The sequence below is a fragment of the Ascaphus truei genome, chromosome 6, assembly GCF_040206685.1.
Source record: "Ascaphus truei isolate aAscTru1 chromosome 6, aAscTru1.hap1, whole genome shotgun sequence".
Lineage (NCBI taxonomy): Eukaryota > Metazoa > Chordata > Amphibia > Anura > Ascaphidae > Ascaphus > Ascaphus truei.
In genome coordinates, this window is record NC_134488.1 from 138,232,373 (window position 1) to 138,255,737 (window position 23,365).

At 48.7% G+C, this 23,365-nt stretch overlaps 2 protein-coding genes across 3 annotated transcripts in view; one reads left to right on the forward strand and one right to left on the reverse strand.

Annotated features, from left to right (window-relative positions):
- Nucleotides 1-8,366, forward strand: part of LOC142497976 (uncharacterized) — a 30,572-nt gene extending 22,206 nt beyond the window's left edge. For both annotated transcript variants that reach the window (XM_075606469.1, XM_075606468.1), the window contains exon 2: nucleotides 6,442-8,366. In XM_075606469.1, coding sequence (XP_075462584.1) covers nucleotides 6,549-8,141 — 1,593 coding nt within the window. In that variant the 5' untranslated portion in view covers nucleotides 6,442-6,548 and the 3' untranslated portion in view covers nucleotides 8,142-8,366. The remainder of the gene's footprint in view (nucleotides 1-6,441) is intronic.
- The window catches only part of LOC142497974 (uncharacterized), a 364,739-nt gene that overhangs the window by 86,437 nt on the left and 254,937 nt on the right, over nucleotides 1-23,365 (reverse strand). The window lies entirely within an intron of this gene.

Sequence of the window (23,365 nt, forward strand, 5' to 3'; positions counted from 1 at the left end):
ATGCAGTTAGTAACTGTAATTAAACAGTGCCAGCTGATTCTCTTCCTATGGACCACCACCCTAGAGCTTGGTATGTATGGTATCTCTAATCCAACTCCCACTAGCTCACCTCTATAATGTGGGAAGGAAATAAATCAAGTAACATAGTAGATGAGATCGAAAAAAGACGTACGTCCATCAAGTTCAACCTATGCTAAATTTAGACAAAAGATACTTTATCCTATATCTATACTTACTTATTGATCCAGAGGAAGGCAAACAAAAAAACCCAGTGTGATATCATCCAATGATATCTCATAAGGGGAAAAATAAATTCCTTCCTGACTCCAAGAATTGGCAATCAGCTTAATCCCTGGTTCAACATCCTTCCCACGTTTACTTATTTGGTATATCCCTGTATACCTTTCCTTTCTAAAAAGATGTCCAACCTTTTTGTTGAACAAATCTATTGTATCTGCCATCACAGTCTCCATGGGTAATGAATTCCACATTTTAACTGCCCTTACTGTAAAGAACCATTTCCTTTGTTGCTGGTGAAATCTCCTTTCCTCCAGCCTTAAGGGATGGCCCAGAGTCCTTTGAAATGGCCGTGGGATGAATAGTTATTTTGAAAGTTCCTTGTATTGTCCCCGAATATATTTGTATATAGTTATCATATCCCCTCTTAGACGCCTCTTTTTCTAATGTAAATACGTCTAATTTAGCTAGCCTCTCCTCATAAGTTAGATTGTCCATCCCCTTTATTAATTTGGTGGCTCTTCTCTGCACTCTCTAGTTCCATAATTTCTTTTCTTAGGATTGGTGCCCAAAATTGTACTTATATTCAAGGTGTGGTCTTACTAATGCTTTGTAAAGGGGCATAATTATGTTTACTTCCCTTCCATCCATTACCCATTTGATGCAAGATAAGATCTTGTTTGCCTTTGCAGCTACTGCATGACTTTGGGCACTATTGCTAAGCCTGCTGTCTACAAGCACTCCTAAATCCTTCTCCATCAAGGATTCCCCCAATGTATCTCCATTTAATTTGCAAGTCGCCTTTTTATTCTTGCATCCCAAATGCATAACCTTACATTTATCTATATTAAACCTCCTCTGCCATTTACCTGCCCACGTTTCCAGTCTCTCCAAGTCCTTCTGAAGAGAAATTACATCCTGCTCTGATTCTACTACCTTACACAATTTAGTATCATCAGCAAAGATGGAGACTTTGCTTTCGATGCCAACCTCAGGGTCATTAATAAACAAGTTAAAAAGCAGGGCTCCCAGTACCGATCCCTGAGGTACTCCACTCACGACTTTTGCCCAACCTGAAAAAGTTCCATTTTTACAACCCTCTGTTGTCTGTCCTTTATTAACCAGTTTTCAATCCAGGTGCATGTCCAATGTGCAGGTGTTCAATGTGCATGTCCAATGTTCAATCCAGGGGCATCCAGGTGCTGAGTCCAATATTCTTTATTTTGTACACCAACCTCTTGTGTGAAACCGTATCAAAAGCCTTTGCAAAATCTAAGTAGACCACATCAACTGCATTACCCTGGTCTAAATTCCTACTTACCTCCTCAAAGAAACAAATAAGGTTAGTTTGGCATGATCTATCCTTCATAAATCCATGCTGACTATTACTAGAGAGGGCTGCCAGCCACTGGTGGCCCATGGCGTCCATGCTTCCCGAGATACAAGCCCCATTATGGGGTGCCGGTATCTCCTATGCATTGAAATGTCCCGATCACGTGACGCGGGACATTTACATGCATAGGAGATACTGACACCCCATAACCTGGCCTATATTTCGGGAAGCAGGGGGTCCCTGGACCTGAAAACAACGCGGTTCTGCTCTGGAGACCCCCTGCTACAATACACTAGTAATAAAATTTCAATTAAAATATGTACACTGGCGACACACTTTATTCGAGCTCGACTAGTCCCACGAATTCGGGTATACCCGGGTGTATTGAGGTTTGTGACTGTTTTCTGCCCGAGTGCATTGAGGTATTTTCCAGGCAGGGATTGAAGCATTTTATTCCCGCTGGCTGCAATACTGCACAGTATATATATATATACTGCATTACAATTCATGAATTTATGCCATCTGGTAGACACGCGAAGCATTGCAGCCTATTAAATCCTAATCATTATCATTTAACAGATCAGCCGCCCGTCAGCCAGGCATGAACCCAGGCTGGGAAGGCAAACGCAACGGGGCTTGTCAGAGGTGAGGAGCGGCGCATTCCAGGTATCTGCCAGGTACATACTGGGTATTTGCTCGAATAAAGTGTGTCGGTGCAGTAATAACCACCAAAACACAACCCACCCCCTGTACACACAGGATTAATACCACAGGCCGGTGGGGGTCCCTGGGTGTCCGCAGGCCCCACAGTGCACCCCGGGGGGTACCCACTGGTGTCTGGGGGCCCTCTGTTTGCCCCTGCTAGGCTCCGTGGGCCTCCAGATGGTCCCCGCAGGCCCCAATGAGGTCCATGGATGGTCTGGGGGTCCCCTTGTCATCCTCACAGGTGCCTGGGGGCCCTCGAGTTGTCCCCTTGTTTGTCTGGGGGCCCTCAGTCGCCCCCACGGTTGTCTGGCCCACAGGGGTCTCGGGGCCCTCGGGTGGTTCCCACAGGGGTCTCGGGCCCCTCAGGTGTTCCCACAGGTGTCTGGGGGCTCCATAGGGGTCCCCGGTTCCTCCCTACAGGTGTCCGTGGATCCTCAGGTGGTTCCCGTGGGCGTCTGGGGGTCTTCGTGGTCCCCGTGGGCGGCCTCACGTAGTCTTTGTGGGTCCCCTCTGGCCTGCAGTACCATTCCTGTATTTAAAAAAACTAAAACATGGCCTACATTTCAATAAATACACCTCTCTTCCCCCCGCCCCCCGCCCCCCCCCCCCCCCACCAAACACATACAGTACATTAATGGGCAAAAAAACTATTGTCCAGATACTGAAAATAGATTATTTGCCCATTATTAAACACAACATTAGCAAGCCAGCATAAAGTAAATAAAAACCGTTCTACTTACCCCTGCCAATTGAAGGGCATCCTCGTCAGCTTACTGCAGGTCCATCTCCTCCGTTGCCAGAAAGAATACATAGCAAAATACAATCTAATGGCCCCTAAACCCTTAATTACCTTAGCGGTTAATAACCACTATAGTAATTAAGGAGTTAAGCCACCCTGCCCCGCTACCCACCCGGGAGGCCTAACCAACCACCCCGGACCACCTATACCCACACTGTACCTATTGAGTGCCATAGTGGTACATCAAACCCATATAATATGGGCATGATACGCCACTATAGCACTCAATGGGCACCCTAATAAAAATACGTGAATGCCCAAAAGATACAATAATAAAACTTACAGTAACATCTAAACACCTGAATTCAATAACTAAAAACACTAGCCAACAAATGCAATTAATAAAAGCACTAACCAACAAAACAATGAATTAATTGAACCAGTAACCAGCAAAGCAATTAATTAATAAAACAATTAGGCAACACAACAATGAATTAATTGAACCAGTAACCAACCAAGTAATTAATTATGAAAACAACTCACAGCTAAACACTACTTAGTATGTGGATATGCTTTACATGTTTTTTTACGCAGTTTTTTAGATCAACTTTTTGTCTGAACCCCTTTTGATTTATCTCCTTTAAGTGATTTAGTGCTCTGGGTTTGCTTTTAACATCCTGCAGTTTCAGAATTAACTATAATAATGGGAGTCCGTAGACCTATATAGGTATATACTACCAGGTCTATATATTCTACTGAAAAGGAGATTACCTCCAAGAGACTCCGTTGAACATCAATATATGTTTTCCATCAGGGTCAGCAATTGATTCACTGCTATATTATTTTGGAGTATATGTTTATAAGTAATGTGTTGTTCATTGGGATTGGCCATGGATCTATTAACACCACTCCTGTTTTCATATCTTCAATAGGGCATCTCTGGACCCTCATCCTATTAACAGTGACTTTACACTGTACCAGTTTTTACTTTACCCTTGAGGCACATATAGAGTATTAAGCACATCTCTCCCTGTGCTTATTCTGACACATAAATAAATAAACACATTTAATTATTGTAAATCAGATAATCTCCTTTATTGTGCTAGCTTTGCATTCATACAATAGGATATACTCACTGTGTGCTTTAGTACAGCCTCCAGCATGCCTCAACACATCAGGGGTTAATTATGACGTCACCCACCCGAAGGACCTATATATACTTGCTCACCTGCAGGGTACTCTTATGATCACTGAATAATTAGCCTTGAGAAAGCTCTCGCGAAACGCGCGCGTCGGCGGCTTGGTCTTACACGTGCACGCGCAGGGGTCTGATTCCCTCCGCATCCATAGTCTCTAACCGCGAGTTGATGCGGCTCCCTGCCTGCACGATCAATACAGGCTTTCAGAGTGCCCCGACGGACACTGTGAGCCTCGTTACAATTCGATACAGGCAACTGTTGCTCTTATGTGGCTTAAGCATCTAGTTTAGTTCCCCGTTCACTGCTGTTACCCAGGGATCTCCTGACAGCAGCTATAAGGGGATACTTCACTTCCTATATACAGTCTGTTCCACTCAGCCCACCTACATGTGAATATTACTGTGTCACGATCCCCCCGAGCAGTACTATCATAAGGGGTATGACTATATGACCCAGTATATACAGACCTCTACATCTGGGTATCTGTCAGCATTAACCCTCAGGTTTACATGGGCATAGTGACACAATGTAATACACACTACACTATCCTAATCACAGTAGGAGTGAGCTGAGAGCATTATTTAGGCTGCAAACTATTAGGTGTTTTTATACTATATGAACCAGTACTACTATTTTATAATTGTGTGAACTTACCACGCGGTCTAGTGAGTTTCTGATATATGAGTATATTCTGTGTCACTATGCACACTGTGCAAATAGCTCTTTCATTAGTGTCAAAGGTTATTAGAGGTCATATCCTCCCTACCACCGCACACAGAAGGAGGTTACCTTAGGTCAACCTGACTCGATATCCTACTTACCTCAGAAACAATTTACTAAGACTCAGTGTATATTGGAACTGTTTAGATTTCATATAATCACAGTCTATCCACTACGATTATACATCACTTTCGGTTCATTATACTCTGCCACTAGTGAATTGCACCCCAACACCTACCCTAGAGCTACCCTGTAAGAATTGCCTCACATCAGATCCTTACAAGGAATGTTGTTTAGTGTGTAACCTGATTATCAAGGTACACACAGCTATCATAGACCCTGAACCTATACGGTTCAAGTATTGAAGGTCAGAATACCTTCAGGTCGTCTGTTCTTAATACCCATTATTTTAATTCATTGGTACTTTAATAAAGTTATGTTTTAAATCATTCACTCATCATACAGAGCGTGAACCTGAGTGCTACATCTGGGTTCTATCTCTACCCTACTTCTCTCCATATATATACCCAAAGCACCGTTCACTCATTACTTGTTGAGGCAGCAGCAGGGGCTTCCCTATCAGTTTACTAAAAACACTAGCCAACAAATGCAATTAATAAAAGCACTAACAAACAAAACAATTAATTAATTGAACCAGTAACCAGCAAAGCAATTAATTAATAAAACAATTAGGCAACTCAACAATGAATTAATTGAACCAGTAACCAACAAAGTAATTAATTATGAAAACAACTCACAGCTAAACACTACTTTGTATGTGGATATGCTTTACATGTTTTTTCACGCAGTTTTTTAGATCAACTTTTTGTCTGAACCCCTTTTGATTAATCTCCTTTAAGTGATTTAGTGCTCTGGGTTTGCTTTTAACATCCTGCAGTTTCAGAATTAACTATAATAATGGGAGTCCGTAGACCTATATAGGTATATACTACCAGGTCTATATATTCTACTGAATAGGAGATTACCTCCAAGAGACTCCGTTGAACATCAATATATGTTTTCCATCAGGGTCAGCAATTGATTCACTGCTATATTATTTTAGAGTATATGTTTATTAGTAATGTGTTGTTCATTGGGATTGGCCATGGATCTATTAACACCACTCCTGTTTTCATTATTTTTTATTAATTACCAATAAAAGGTTTTGTTGTATCTAACTCATTACACAACACTGAGTGCATTAGAAAGGGATTTTTCCCCCCTTTTTTTGATGTAACAAAGGATATGACAAGATTTCTGACACTTTAATTGAGTTTTCCAGCAAGTGAGATTTCTTTTTAAATCTTTAGATTTACCTTAAATGTATGATCCACTACATGTGCTCTCCCGGCCCTAATGCTACACATGTTGTGCTAAACCCTTCCTTTGTACAATGTACATCTACAGTTTACTTTCATCCTGAACTGTTTGTGATATTCCAATTTACCTCTCCTGCATGGCCTTCTGTAAGACAGTTTGTGTAACTGTGACTTTTTTTTCTCGCCTAGTACAAAGCCAAGCACCAATAATCCACCCATACCAAGACTGCAAGGTTGCTTTTAGCAGTCAGGATTACCTCCTCATACATCTGAAGTTCAAACACCCAAATGACTATATGGAAAAGATGAGGACAGAACAATCTTGCAACATTCCAATAAATATGACAGAAAATGCAACTTTCAACCAGTCAAGGCAAATAATAAAAAATGTAACTTCTTCTTATTCAAAAGAATATGTATTGGAAGGTGCCACCGGAAAAGATCTTGGAGAAAGTGGGAAGTGTCTGACTTGGTTATCAGACCAAAACCTACACAAGAGGACACACACAGGGGGAAGACGCCCTGTATGTGGAGAATGTGGGAAGGGATTTAGTCGGTTGTCCCACCTGAACAGACACAAGAGGACACACACAGGGGAGAGACTGCATGTATGTGGGAAATGTGGGAAGGGATTTAGTGACTTATCCATCCTAATGAGACACAAGAGAACACACACAGGGGTGAGACCACATGTATGTGGGGAATGTGGGAAGGGATTTAGTGTGTTATCCAGCCTGGACACACACATGAGGACACACACAGGGGAGAGACCGCATGTATGTGGGGTATGTGGGAAGGGATTTAGTGACTTATCCAGCCTAATCAGACACAAAAGAACACACACAGGGGAGAGACCACATTTATGTGGGGAATGTGGGAAGGGATTTGGTCAGCTTCCAGACCTGAACATACACAAGAGGACACACACAGGAGAGAGACCACATGTATGTGTGGAATGTGGGATGGGATTTAGTCGGTTATCCAGCCTGAACACACACAAGAGGACACACACAGGGGAGAGACCGCATGTATGTGGGGAATGTGGGAAGGGATTTAGTGTGTTATCCAGCCTGAACACACACAAGAGGACACACACAGGGGAGAGACCGCATGTATGTGGGGAATGTGGGAAAGGATTTAGTCGGTTATACAGCCTGAACATACACAAGAGGACACACACAGGGGAGAGACCGCATGTATGTGGGGAATGTGGGAAGGGATTTAGTGTGTTATCCAACCTGGACACCCACAAGAGGTCACACACAGGGGAGAGACCGCATGAATGTGGGGAATGTGGGAAGGGATTTAGTGTGTTATCCCGCCTGGACACACACAAGAGGTCACACACAGGGGAGAGACCGCATCTATGCGGGGAATGTGGGAAGGGATTTAGTGTGTTATCCAACCTGGACACACACAAGAGGTCACACACAGGGGAGAGACCGCATGTATGTGGGGAATGTGGGAAGGGATTTAGTCAGTTATCCAGCCTGAACATACACAAGAGGACACACACAGGGGAGAGACCGCATGAATGTGGGGAATGTGGGAAGGGATTTAATGTGTTATCCAGCCTGAACACACACAAGAGGACACACACAGGGGAGAGACCGCATGTATGTGGGGAATGTGGGAAGGGATTTAGTCGGTTATACAGCCTGAACAGACATAAGAGGACACACACAGGGGAGAGACCGCATGTATGTGGAGAATGTGGGAAGGGATTTAGTGTATTATCCAGCCTGAACACACATAAGAGGACACACACAGGGGAGAAACCAAATGTATGTGGGGAATGTGGGAAGGGATTTAGTCAGTTATCCAGCCTGAACACACACAAGAGGACACACACAGGGGAGAGACCTATCTCTAAAGCCAGGCCTGTTTAGGGATAACCAGCAACTAAGACGCTCACATATAAGTGCACAGGTGTATCTGTGTTACGCTGAATCACAATGCAAAGTGACTTTAGTTTATGGTGTATAAAACGAGCGTTTAAAAAGTTATAACTTTGTTATCCTTTTTAAATGCAGGTTATTTATATCATTCTTATATTTAAAGGAAAATTTTATTGTTTTATATTTCTCATCTGTTGGTTCTAATAAAATGTTCGTTCCCCGTTATGCTCAAGCGGTCTGTAGTCTCACTTAGCTGTAAATTGAAAAGTTTGGCCACAGATAGACCCTTCGTCACCAGTCATTTTTTTTGTACGTAACAGAGAAATCTACTATGTAGCTCCAGGAAGGGCTCTGAACATGGAACCAATGCCGTATAATGAAAAAAATAAAGCGGAGCATATGGAGTTAATACATAACCTAATAATGAAAGATATACAAGAGGTTAGCAGGAGTGTGTCCACAGTATAAAGCGGTAACTACACAACCTAGCCATTGTCCAGTGTGGAGCAACAATGTACTCATGATAAGCACTGTATCGCTGCGTCCTCCTGGCTTCAGGTGCACCAGCGTGGTGACACCCTCCCTCCGTGGCATCTCTCTGATCCAGAAGTCACAGCAGCAAGGTAGAGGATCTGAAAGTCTGCCGCTCCTTAAAGGTACAGTGACACCAATGGGTAAAGATAATTATTTTTTTTATTCAGGCTACATAAAACGGATACAATCCATGGACACGACAAAAAGAACCTCCTCCCACGCGTATCGAACAGCTAATGTTCTTTCTCAAGGAGTATGGTGAAGGGAGGGGGGAATGTACTAACCGGTGTGAAACACCTGAAGGTAATAATAATAACACGCAGATTAACTGGAACATGGAAAGACTAATGTTACTGCCAGACAATGTTAAATAGTTGCAGAAAAAAGATACAAGATAACAATATCATTCATATAATGAAACATGAAACACGGTCAGAACACTAATGATGACACAATAAAACAGCCCATATCGACAATGTTGCTGTGTGTATGGAACTTGGTAAACGAGACATAAAGTGTCTCTATAAATAAAATGCTCAAACAGAGCGTCCCAGGGGAATGTAGAGAATCACTATGGGACCATTTGATGGATACAGTATATATATAATCAAAATTATGCTCTGTTTGAGCATTTTATTTATAGAGACACTTTATGTCTCATATACTAAGTCCCATACACACAGCAACATTGTCAATATGGGCTGTTTTATTGTATTGTATGTCTTTATTTATATAGCGCCATTAATGTATATAGTGCTTCACAGTAGTAATAGACGTGGTAATCATATAAATAACATAATATAAATAACAGATCATGGGAATAAGTGCTTCAGACATAAAAGTAACATTAAGGAAGAGGAGTCCCTGCCCCGAGGAGCTTACAGTCTAATTGGTAGGTAGGGAGAACGTACAGAGACAGTTGGGGGAATTCTAGTAAGTGCGTCTGTAGGGGGTCAAGCTTTATGTATCATGTTTCCAGGATTATCCAGTGCTATTCAAATGCTTCTTTAAGCAAGTGGGTCTTAAAGTTCGATAGAGAGGGTGCTAGTCGGGTATTGAGGGGAAGGGCATTCCAGAGGTGCGGGGCAGTCAGTGAGAAAGGTTTAAGGCGGGAGAGGGCTTTAGATACAAAGGGGGTAAATTATTATGTTATTGTGTCAACGTTAGTGTTCTGACCATGTTTCACATTCAATGAATGATATTGTTATGTTGCATCTTTTTTCTGCAACTATTTAACATTGTCTGGTAGTAACATTAGTCTTTCCATGTTCCAGTTAATCTGCTTGTTATCATTATTACCTTCAGGAGTTTCACACCTGTCACGATAGATTATGACAGGGTGTAATTTACACCAAATAACTGGGTTTGAACTGAACGAGGCTTAGATATAATAAAGTATATTTATTCCTTTGGATAGGTGAACACACGAAATAATACAGTAACAGACAAGAAGTACACTTACTTTGGGGATGGGGGATGAGAAGTATGTTGCATAGCAATTCTCTCGCAATCAGGTACAATCAAGATGATTTCAGAAAGATAAAGGGTGGACACCAGTTTATAAACCTTTTGTAACCCTATCCTTAACATTAAGTACAGGTGATTGGATCACAATTACTGTAGCCAGTCATTAACGTGGGAACACATTTTGATACATGCCCCCCAGCTAGTTGGCACATGCGCAGTTGGCCTCTAGGGACTCATTTCTGTAATCCCACATTTGCATCAGGGATGCCAGCCAGTCTACTAAATGGAATTTCTGGCAGGATACTCTTTGTTGTAAGGTGTGAAATGGGACACTTACAGCCTGCTCTGGTTTGAGTAATCTCCGCCCTCCTGTAAACAGTGGAGGTGATAAACTCCTTTGAACAGCACTTAAATTCTAGACATTGGGACGCTTCCCTGACCATCTGCTGCCTTATGGCCAAAGTAATTTCCTCTGGTTTCTGTCCATACCTTGGGACACAGTACTAAAGATAAAACACAAACATCTTAAAATATCCGGTTCCGTTGGGTCCAGCGGGTCCAAACTTCTCAGTTCTCAATGCCGGAACTGGGACACCCTAGGGTCCAATTTGAGACTTGCTACGACCCTCGGAACCGGAGTTACACAAATACACCTTAAACCGTTTCCTATTTTAATACAATACACTCCGCTGTAAATTAAATCACGTTTTTTCACTAAATCCCCATTGAAAACAACGGGCTTTGCCACCATACACTTTCAATGGCAAACCACCGCCGCTGGTGGCTATGGGAATCCGCCGCCATAGACTTTCAACGGGGCTACGCCGCCGTTGAAGTCACTGGGGGTTTTCCGCCATAGCCGGTCAAGGGAGATTGGCCGCCATTGGAGTCTATGGGAAAAGTCCCGAACTTTCAAGGGGGTCCATACTCCGTCGGGTTGGTCCAAGAGGGTCAAGGATGGTTCTGCAGCGATGCCGGAGCAGTGACTACAGGTACCCCAAACCCTGATCCTCTGGACCCTCCGGAACCGAAGATATGGATTCCAAAATTTCAGCTTTTCACACTTAGCCGTTTTCTTGAGCTTTTTCTGCCGCCGCCATTGGAACCTATGGCGCGACCCGCTCTTCTCGGTTCGACTCTTATCGGGGGTCCAGGATTCGGGGACCCGGTTGTGGTCGAGTGGGGGGAGGCCTAGGAACTAGGGGCAAAAAGAATTTTATTTCTATGTGCTCTAGAACTGTTTATTCCCACGCCACTTGTCGTTGAACTTGACTGCTAAGTGATCAAAGCTCTCTTATTGAAAAAGTATCCGCTTTGCGGTTTTGCGGTTTGGACGGCAGCCAACTCGTTCCTGGAAAGCTCCTTCGAGGAATCTCCATTGAAGTCAATGGGCCCATTGACTTACAATGGGAAACCGCCGCTCCTCCTCTCGGACGCCATCTGCTGGTCTTCACAGGAAACAGGACCAAAACAGCAAGATTCGCCATTGAAATGCATGGAGCTCCAATGGCGGCCTATGGGACCCTGCAAAATGGGGCCTGAAAAGGCGGGAAAATTACACAAAGGGCTATAATCACTAAAGAACTATTAACCCTTGTACTCCCGTATGGATCCTAGTTTGTGTGTGATGCAGACACTGATTAAACCAGATATTACAATAAAGCATGGGAACAGGGGAATACACATTTTCATGTCATAACAAGGGTTAAATCACATTTCTGGACCTCAGCCCAGTTAACCCCTTGTCTCCCTGGTGAGGTCAGGGGATGGCCAAATGGGGTGCAACCCCTTTAATACTGGGCCACCCCCTTTCTCCCTCTACAACAAAGGGGATAAATTATTATGTTATTGTGTCATCATTAGTGTTCTGACCATGTTTCACATTCAATGAATGATATTGTTATCTTGTATCTTTTTTCTGCAACTATTTAACATTGTCTGGCAGTAACATTAGTCTTTCCATGTTCCAGTTAATCTGCTTGTTATAAAGATTGCACCCTACAGGTGAAGCCACAGTGTCAAAAAGACTGTCCTCTCACACGTCTTAAAAGAGACAGCCACAGAGACATTTCACAAAGGGATTTACTAGGGCAAAAGAGACTGTTCTTCGTTACGTCCAGGGAGAAAATAACCTCCCGATGGCAGTTAACAAAGAGACACAGAAGCGTTTAACCAAACTACGGGGAGATGTTCTCGTGCAAGAGGAATGCACCAATGACCTACGGTGCACAGCGTTCCAGACAACAAGGAACGATGACAAGCAAACACCATCAAGGGAAGATAGGGGATTCCCGAAGTTAACAGTCAAGGAGCTCTCTAAAGACGGACTAAGCAGTTGGGTGACTCCGATACCAATCCGTTCACCAGAAGGTGCTTCCCAAACAATGGAAAACATGCCATCTCTAGGTTCACTTCGCGCCTCTGCGACCTACAAAGGGAACCAGAGACCAAAAAACAACCTTGTGGCCTTCATCCAGAAGATATGTCTTACCGGCCACGCAAAGCCAGCACCTCTAATGGAGAAAGGTGAAGAATACCGGTACCTCCAATCACCTGGGGCCTACCACCCTCAGGAACCCGATCAAATCCGGGTAATGTTCAACCTCAGCACTCAGCTTCAGGGAGTCTCTCCGAGAGACGCCCTCTTTACTGGACTAGATTCGACAACCAGTCTTCCAGAAGTGTTGTTCCGCTTCCGCAAGGAACCAAAAGCCATCTCCTTCTGCCGAACGCCAGGTGATAGGGTGACTAGCTGCCACGACTGGCACACCTACAAGGGGATGTACTCTGTGGATAAAACTACAGAGACAAAAGGACTGTTTTCTCACAAGGCTAAAAGGAAACAGTGCCAGAGACTCTTACAAAAAGACATTGTGGTGCATCAAGCTAACCAAGAGCTGTGCATCCACCTGGCTTCCCTTACTGGAAGGTTTAGCCAAAGGACTTTGATGCCAGTAGTACCGGCCGGTATCACCTTGCTATGGGAATATGGACCTTTGCATTGTTATGTTATGTTTGCATTGCACATATGTTCCACATAGCCTGCTATATAGTGGTATCTACAGATACCAGACGGGGAGTGTCATGGAACACGAATACCCCTGTCTGCACTTCTGTTTCAGCCCCCCCCCCTTTACCTCGCAGCCCTGCTTGTCAGCTTCTTAGTGCCAGCTGTATGTGTTTGGCTCTGTACACAAACACAGTGCTTGTGTGATAATACAGTGCCATTTCCCCTGTCCCAGCAGCAACGCTGCATGTAGAATGCAACATTATTGCTACATGTTGTAGCTTCCCCAGACACTCCTGTGAGTTGCCATAGCAGCCCCAGCCTTTCTCTCAAATGGGCTAGTCTGCTTTCTCCCCCTCTGCTCTGCCCACAGATGGTCTGCCCCCAGACTATCTTACTACCCCGCATACATTGCCATTTCCTTTCCACCACACCACTGGGCGAGTGAGTAACTCGCTGTAACCCCTGTAATGGTGCTGCAGGATTATCTTTTCACCTCCCTTTACTACTAAGCACACACAGAGATATTTAGACCTACACCTCTACACAAGAAACTGTTTTTCCCTGCTTTCTCCAAAATAAAGTAAGAAAAGAAACAGAACTTGTCGTGCTTGGAAAAGAGGGCCGAGTTGACACTATCTGAGCTAAGTCATCCTACATGTGACCCTCTGGCTTCCAGAATAGGCTCCTTCCCCAGTGTGTTATATACCCAGCATCCAGGAGCGGCTCCATCCCCCAGTGTGTTATATACCCAGCATTCAGGAGTGGCTCCTTCCCCCAGTGTGTTATATACCCAGGATCCAGGAGCAGCTCCTTCCCCAGTGTGTTATATACCGAGCATCCAGGAGCGGCGCCTTCCCCCAGTGTGTTATATACCCAGCATCCAGGAGCGGCTCTTTCCCCCAGTGTGTTATATACCCAGCATCCAGGAGCGGCTCCTTCCCCCAGTGTTATATACCCAGCATCCAGGAGCGTCTCCTTCCCCCAGTGTTATATACCCAGCATCCTGGAGCAGCTCCTTCCCCCAGTGTGTTATATACCCAGCATCCAGAAGCGGCTCCTTCCCCCAGCGTGTTATATACCCAGCATACAGGAGCGGCTCCTTCCCCCAGTGTGTTATATACCCAGCATCCAAGTGCGGCTCCTTCCCCCAGTGTGTTATATACCCAGCATCCAGGAGCGGCTCCATCCCCTAGTGTGTTATATACCCAGCATCCAGGGGCGGCTCCTTCCCCCTGTGTGTTATATACCCAGCATCCAGGAGCGGCTCCTTCCCCCAGTGTGTTATATACCCAGCATCCAGGAGCGGCTCCTTCCCCCAGTGTGTTATATACCCAGCATCCTGGAGCAGCTCCTTCCCCCAGTGTGTTATAAACCCAGCATCCAGGAGCGGCTCCTTCCCCCAGCGTGTTATATACCCAGCATCCAGGGGCGGCTCCTTCCCCCAGTGTGTTATATACCCAGCATCCAGAAGCGGCTCCTTCCCCCTGTGTGTTATATACCCAGCATCCAGGAGCGGCTCCTTCCCCAGTGTGTTATATACCCAGCATCCAGGAGCAGCTCCTTCCCCCAGTGTGTTATATACCCAGCATCCAGGAGCTTCTCCTTCCCCCAGCGTGTTATATACCCAGCATCCAGGAGCGACTCCTTCCGCCAGTGTGTTATATACCAAGCATCCAGGAGCGACTCCTTCCCCCAGTGTGTTATATACACAGGATCCAGGAGCAGCTCCTTCCCCAGTGTGTTATATACCGAGCATCCAGGAGCGGCGCCTTCCCCCAGTGTGTTATATACCCAGCATCCAGGAGCGGCTCTTTCCCCCAGTGTGTTATATACCCAGCATCCAGGAGCGGCTCCTTCCCCCAGTGTTATATACCCAGCATCCAGGAGCGTCTCCTTCCCCCAGTGTTATATACCCAGCATCCTGGAGCAGCTCCTTCCCCCAGTGTGTTATATACCCAGCATCCAGAAGCGGCTCCTTCCCCCAGCGTGTTATATACCCAGCATACAGGAGCGGCTCCTTCCCCCAGTGTGTTATATACCCAGCATCCAAGTGCGGCTCCTTCCCCCAGTGTGTTATATACCCAGCATCCAGGAGCGGCTCCATCCCCTAGTGTGTTATATACCCAGCATCCAGGGGCGGCTCCTTCCCCCTGTGTGTTATATACCCAGCATCCAGGAGCGGCTCCTTCCCCCAGTGTGTTATATACCCAGCATCCAGGAGCGGCTCCTTCCCCCAGTGTGTTATATACCCAGCATCCTGGAGCAGCTCCTTCCCCCAGTGTGTTATAAACCCAGCATCCAGGAGCGGCTCCTTCCCCCAGCGTGTTATATACCCAGCATCCAGGGGCGGCTCCTTCCCCCAGTGTGTTATATACCCAGCATCCAGAAGCGGCTCCTTCCCCCTGTGTGTTATATACCCAGCATCCAGGAGCGGCTCCTTCCCCAGTGTGTTATATACCCAGCATCCAGGAGCAGCTCCTTCCCCCAGTGTGTTATATACCCAGCATCCAGGAGCTTCTCCTTCCCCCAGCGTGTTATATACCCAGCATCCAGGAGCGACTCCTTCCGCCAGTGTGTTATATACCAAGCATCCAGGAGCGACTCCTTCCCCCAGTGTGTTATATACACAGGATCCAGGAGCGGCTCCTTCCCCTAGTGTGTTATATACCCAGCATCCAGGAGTGGCTCCTTCCCCCAGTGTGTTATATACGCAGCATCCAGGAGTGGCTCCTTCCCCCAGTGTGTTATATACCCAGCATCCAGGAGCGGCTCCTTCCCCCAGTTTGTTATATACCCAGCATCCAGGAGCGGCTCCTTCCCCCAGTGTGTTATATACCCAGCATCCAGGAGCGGCTCCTTCCCCCAGTGTGTTATAAACCCAGCATCCAGGAGCGGCTCCTTCCCCCTGTGTGTTATATACCCAGCATCCAGGGGCGGATCCTTCCCCCAGTGTGTTATATACCCAGCATCCAGGAGTGGCTCCATCCCCCAGTGTGTTATATACCCAGCATCCAGGAGTGGCTCCTTCCCCCAGTGTGTTATATACCCAGCATCCAGGAGCAGCTCCTTCCCCCAGTGTGTTATATACCCAGCATCCAGGGGCGGCTCCTTCCCCCAGTGTGTTACATACCCAGCATCCAGGAGCGGCTCCTTCCCCCGGTGTGTTATATACCCAGCATCCAGGGGCGGCTCCTTCCCCCAGTGTGTTATATACCCAGCATCCAGGAGCGTCTCCTTCCCCCAGTGTGTTATATACCCAGCATCCAGGAGCGGCTCCTTCCCCCAGTGTGTTATATACCCAGCATCCAGGAGCGTCTCCTTCCCCCAGTGTGTTATATACCCAGCATCCAGGGGCGGCTCCTTCCCCCAGTGTGTTATATACCCAGCATCCAGGAGCGGCTCCTTCCCCCATTGTGTGTTATATACCCAGCATCCAGGGGCGGCTCCTTCCCCCAGTGTGTTATATACCCAGCATCCAGGAGCGGCTCCTTCCCCCAGTGTGTTATATACCCAGCATCCAGGAGCGGCTCCTTCCCCCAGTGTGTTATATACCCAGCATCCAGGGGCGGCTCCTTCCCCCAGTGTGTTATATACCCAGCATCCAGGAGCGGCTCCTTCCCCCAGTGTGTTATATACCCAGCATCCAGGAGCGGCTCCTTCCCCCTGTGTGTTATATACCCAGCATCCAGGAGTGGCTCCTTCCCCCTGTGTGTTATATACCCAGCATCCAGGAGCGGCTCCTTCCCCCTGTGTTTTATACCCAGCATCCAGGAGCGGCTCCTTCCCCCAGTGTGTTATATACCCAGCATTCAGGAGTGGCTCCTTCCCCCAGTGTGTTATATACCCAGGATCCAGGAACAGCTCTTTCCCCCAGTGTGTTATATACCCAGCATCCAGGAGCGGCTCCTTCCCCCTGTGTGTTATATACCCAGCATCCAGGAGCGGCTCCTTCCCGCAGTGTGTTATATACCCAGCATCCAGGAGCGGCGCCTTTCCCCTGTGTGTTATATACCCAGCATCCAGGAGCGGCTCTTTCCCCCAGTGTGTTATATACCCAGCATCCAGGAGCGGCTCCTTCCCCCAGTGTGTTATATACCCAGCATCCAGGAGCGGCTCCTTCCCCCAGTGTGTTATATACCCAGCATCCAGGGGCGGCTCCTTCCCCCAGTGTGTTATATACCCAGCATCCAGGAGTGGCTCCTTCCCCCTGTGTGTTATATACCCAGCATCCAGGAGCGGCTCCTTCCCCCAGTGTGTTATATACCCAGCATCCAGGAGTGGCTCCTTCCCCCTGTGTGTTATATACCCAGCATCCAGGAGCGGCTCCTTCCCCCTGTGTTTTATACCCAGCATCCAGGAGCGGCTCCTTCCCCCAGTGTGTTATATACCCAGCATTCAGGAGTGGCTCCTTCCCCCAGTGTGTTATATACCCAGGATCCAGGAACAGCTCTTTCCCCCTGTGTGTTATATACCCAGCATCCAGGAGCGGCTCCTTCCCGCAGTGTGTTATATACCCAGCATCCAGGAGCGGCGCCTTTCCCCTGTGTGTTATATACCCAGCATCCAGGAGCGGCTCTTTCCCCCAGTGTGTTATATACCCAGCATCCAGGAGCGGCTCCTTCCCCCAGTGTGTTATATACCCAGCAACCAGGAGCGGCTCCTTCCCCCAGCGTGTTATATACCCAGCATCCAGGAGCAGCTCCTTCCCCCAGTGTATTATATACCCAGCATCCAGGAGCGGCTCCTTCCCCCAGTGTGTTATATACCCAGCATCCTGGAGCGGCTCCTTCCCCCAGTGTGTTATATACCCAGCATCCAGGAGCGGCTCCTTCCCCCAGTGTGTTATATACCCAGCATCCAGGAGCGGCTCCTTCCCCCAGTGTGTTATATACCCAGCATCCAGGAGCGGCTCCTTCCCCCAGTGTGTTATATACCCAGCATCCAGGAGCGGCTCCTTCCCCCTGTGTGTTATATACCCAGCATCCAGGAGCGGCTCCTTCCCCCAGTGTGTTATATACCCAGCATCCAGGAGCGGCTCCTTCCCCCAGTGTGTTATATACACAGGATCCAGGAGCGGCTCCTTCCCCTAGTGTGTTATATACCCAGCATCCAGGAGCGGCTCCTTCCCCCAGTGTGTGTTATATACCCAGCATCCAGGAGCGGCTCCTTCCCCCAGTGTGTTATATACCCAGCATCAAGAAGCGGCTCCTTCCCCCAGTGTGTTATATACCCAGCATCCAGGAGCAGCTCCTTCCCCCAGTGTGTTATATACCCAGCATCCAGGAGCGGCTCCTTCCCCCAGTGTGTGTTATATACCCAGCATCCAGGAGCGGCTCCCTCCCCCAGTGTGTGTTATATACCCAGCATCCAGGAGCGGCTCCTTCCCCCAGTGTGTTATATACCCAGCATCCAGGGGCGGCTCCTTCCCCCAGTGTGTTATATACCCAGCATCCAGGAGCGGCTCCATTCCCCAGTGTGTTATATACCCAGCATCCAGGAGCGGCTCCTTCCCCCAGTGTGTTATATACCCAGCATCCAGGAGCGGCTCCATCCCCCAGTGTGTTATATACCCAGCATCCAGGAGCGGCTGCTTCCCCCAGTGTGTTATATACCCAGCATCCAGGAGCGGCGCCTTCCCCCAGTGTGTTATATACCCAGCATCCAGGAGCGGCTCCTTCCCCCTGTGTGTTATATACCCAGCATCCAGGAGCGGCTCCTTCCCCCAGTGTGTTATATACCCAGCATCCAGGAGCGGCTCCTTCCCCCAGTGTGTTATATAACCAGCATCCAGGAGCGGCTCCTTCCCCCAGTGTGTTATATACCCAGCATCCAGGAGCGGCTCCTTTCCCCAGTGTGTTATATACCCAGCATCCAGGAGCGGCTCCTTCCCCCAGTGTGTTATATACCCAGGATCCAGGAGCGGCTCCTTCCCCTAGTGTGTTATATACCCAGCATCCAGGAGCGGCTCCTTCCCCCAGTGTGTTATATACCCAGCATCCAGGAGCGGCTCCTTCCCCCAGTGTGTTATATACCCAGCATCCAGGGGCGGCTCCTTCCCCCAGTGTGTTATATACCCAGCATCCAGGAGCGGCTCCTTCCCCCAGTGTGTTATATACCCAGCATCCAGGGGCGGCTCCTTCCCCCAGTGTGTTATATACCCAGCATCCAGAAGCGGCTCCTTCCCCCTGTGTGTTATATACCCAGCATCCAGGAGCGGCTCCTTCCCCCTGTGTGTTATATACCCAGCATCCAGGAGCGGCTCCTTCCCCCAGTGTGTTATATACCCAGCATCCAGAAGCGGCTCCTTCCCCCTGTGTGTTATATACCCAGCATCCAGGAGCGGCTCCTTCCCCCTGTGTGTTATATACCCAGCATCCAGGAGCGGCTCCTTCCCCCAGTGTGTTATATACCCAGCATCCAGGAGCAGCTCCTTCCCCCAGTGTGTTATTTACCCAGCATCCAGGAGCTTCTCCTTCCCCCAGCGTGTTATATACCCAGCATCCAGGAGCGACTCCTTCCGCCAGTGTGTTATATACCCAGCATCCAGGAGTGGCTCCTTCCCCCAGTGTGTTATATACCCAGCATCCCGGAGTGGCTCCTTCCCCCAGTGTGTTATATACCCAGCATCCAGGAGCGGCTCCTTCCCCCAGTGTGTTATATACCCAGCATCCAGGGGCGGCTCTTTCCCCCAGTGTGTTATATACCCAGCATCCAGGAGCGGCTCCTTCCCCAGTGTGTTATATACCCAGCATCCAGGAGCGGCTCCTTCCCCCAGTGTTATATACCCAGCATCCAGGGGCGGCTCCTTCCCCCTGTGTGTTATATACCCAGAATCCAGGGGCGGATCCTTCCCCCAGTGTGTTATATACCCAGCATCCAGGAGCGGCTCCTTCCCCCAGTGTGTTATATACCCAGCATCCAGGAGCGGCTCCTTCCCCCAGCGTGTTATATACCCAGCATCCAGGAGCGGCTCCTTCCCCAGTGTGTTATATACCCAGCATCCAGGGGCGGCTCCTTCCCCCAGTGTGTTATATACCCAGCATCCAGGAGCGTCTCCTTCCCCCAGTGTGTTATATACCCAGCATCCAGGAGCGCCTCCTTCCCATTGTGTGTTATATACCCAGCATCCAGGAGCGTCTCCTTCCCCCGGTGTGTTATATACCCAGCATCCAGAAGCGGCTCCTTCCCCCAGTGTGTTATATACCCAGCATCCAGGGGCGGCTCCTTCCCCCTGTGTGTTATATAACCAGCATCCAGGAGCGGCTCCTTCCCCCAGTGTGTTATATACCCAGCATCCAGGGGCGGCTCCTTCCCCCAGTGTGTTATATACCCAGCATCCAGAAGCGGCTCCTTCCCCCAGTGTGTTATATACCCAGCATCCAGGGGCGGCTCCTTCCCCCTGTGTGTTATATAACCAGCATCCAGGAGCGGCTCCTTCCCCCAGTGTGTTATATACCCAGCATCCAGGGGCGGCTCCTTCCCCCAGTGTGTTATATACCCAGCATCCAGAAGCGGCTCCTTCCCCCAGTGTGTTATATACCCAGCATCCAGGGGCGGCTCCTTCCCCCAGTGTGTTATATCCCCAGCATCCAGGAGCGGCTCCTTCCCCCAGTGTGTTATATACCCAGCATCCAGGGGCGGCTCCTTCCCCCAGTGTGTTATATACCCAGCATCCAGGAGCGTCTCCTTCCCCCAGTGTGTTATATACCCAGCATCCAGGAGCGTCTCCTTCCCCCAGTGTGTTATATACCCAGCATCCAGGGGCGGCTCCTTCCCCCAGTGTGTTATATACCCAGCATACAGGAGCAGCTCCTTCCCCCAGTGTGTTATATACCCAGCATCCAGGAGCGGCTCCTTCCCCCAGTGTGTGTTATATACCCAGCATCCAGGAGTGGCTCCTTCCCCCAGTGTGTTATATACCTAGCATCCAGGGGCGGCTCTTTCCCCCGGTGTGTTATACCCAGCATCCAGGAGTGGCTCCTTCCCCCAGTGTGTTATATACCCAGAATCTAGGAGCGGCTCCTTCCCTCTGTGTGTTATATACCCAGCATTCAGGAGTGGCTCCTTCCCCCTGTGTGTTATATACCCAGCATCCAGGAGCGGCTCCTTCCCCCAGTGTGTGTTATATACCCAGCATCCAGGAGCAGCTCCTTCCCCCAGTGTGTTATATACCCAGCATCCAGGAGCGGCTCCTTCCCCCAGTGTGTGTTATATACCCAGCATCCAGGAGTGGCTCCTTCCCCCAGTGTGTTATATACCTAGCATCCAGGGGCAGCTCCTTCCCCCGGTGTGTTATATACCCAGCATCCAGGAGTGGCTCCTTCCCCCAGTGTGTTATATACCCAGAATCTAGGAGCGGCTCCTTCCCTCTGTGTGTTATATACCCAGCATCCAGGAGCGGCTCCTTCCCCCAGTGTGTTATATACCCAGCATCCAGGAGCGGCTCCTTCCCCCAGTGTGTGTTATATACCCAGCATCTAGGAGCGGCACCTTCCCCCAGTGTGTTATATACCCAGCATTCAGGAGTGGCTCCATCCCCCAGTGTGTTATATACCCAGCATCCAGGAGTGGCTCCTTCCCCCAGTGTGTTATATACCCAGAATCTAGGAGCGTCTCCTTCCCTCTGTGTGTTATATACCCAGCATCCAGGAGCGGCTCCTTCCCCCAGTGTGTTATATACCCAGAATCTAGGAGCGTCTCCTTCCCTCTGTGTGTTATATACCCAGCATCCAGGAGCGTCTCCTTCCCCCAGTGTGTTATATACCCAGAATCTAGGAGCGTCTCCTTCCCTCTGTGTGTTATATACCCAGCATTCAGGAGTGGCTCCTTCCCCCAGTGTGTTATATACCCAGCATCCAGGAGTGGCTCCTTCCCCCAGTGTGTTATATATCCAGAATCTAGGAGCGTCTCCTTCCCTCTGTGTGTTATATACCCAGCATCCAGGAGCGTCTCCTTCCCCCAGTGTGTTATATACCCAGCATTCAGGAGCGGCTCCTTCCCCCTGTGTGTTATATACCCAGCATCCAGGAGCGGCTCCTTCCCCCTGTGTGTTTTATACCCAGCATCCAGGAGCGGCTCCTTCCCCCAGTGTGTTATATATCCAGCATCCAGAAGCGGCTCCTTCCCCCAGTGTTATATACCGAGCATCCAGGAGCGGCTCTTTCCCCCAGTGTGTTATATACCCAGCATCCAGGAGCAGCTCCTTCCCCCAGGTTTATATACCCAGCATCCATGAGCGGCTCCTTCCCCCAGTGTTATATACCCAGCATCCTGGAGCAGCTCCTTCCCCCAGTGTGTTATATACCCAGCATCCAGGAGCAGCTCCTTCCCCCAGTGTGTTATATACCCAGCATCCAGAAGCGGCTCCTTCCCCCAGCGTGTTATATACCCAGCATCCAGAAGCGGCTCCTTCCCCCAGCGTGTTATATACCCAGCATCCAGGAGGAGCTCCTTCCCCCAGCGTGTTATATACCCAGCATCCTGGAGCAGCTCCTTCCCCCAGTGTGTTATATACCCAGCATCCAGAAGCGGCTCCTTCCCCCAGCGTGTTATATACCCAGCATCCAGGAGCGGCTCCTTCCCCCAGTGTGTTATATACCCAGCATCCAGGAGCGGCTCCATCCCCCAGTGTGTTATATACCCAGCATCCAGGAGCGGCTCCTTCCCCCAGTGTGTTATATACCCAGCATCCAGGGGCGGCTCCTTCCCCCAGTGTGTTATATACTCAGCATCCAGGAGCGGCTCCTTCCCCCAGTGTGTTATATACCCAGCATCCAGGAGCGGCTCCTTCCCCCAGTGTGTTATATACCCAGCATCCAGGAGCGGCTCCTTCCCCCAGTGTGTTATATACCCAGCATCCTGGAGCAGCTCCTTCCCCCAGTGTGTTATATACCCAGCATCCAGGAGCGGCTCCTTCCCCCAGTGTTATAAACCCAGCATCCAGAAGCGGCTCCTTCCCCCAGCGTGTTATATACCCAGCATCCAGGAGCGGCTCCTTCCCCCAGTGTGTTATATACCCAGCATCCAGGAGCGGCTCCTTCCCCCTGTGTGTTATATACCCAGCATCCAGGAGCGGCTCCTTCCCCAGTGTGTTATATACCCAGCATCCAGGAGCGGCTCCTTCCCCGAGTGTGTTATATACCCAGCATCCAGGAGCGGCTCCTTCCCCCTGTGTGTTATATACCCAGCATCCAGGAGCGGCGCC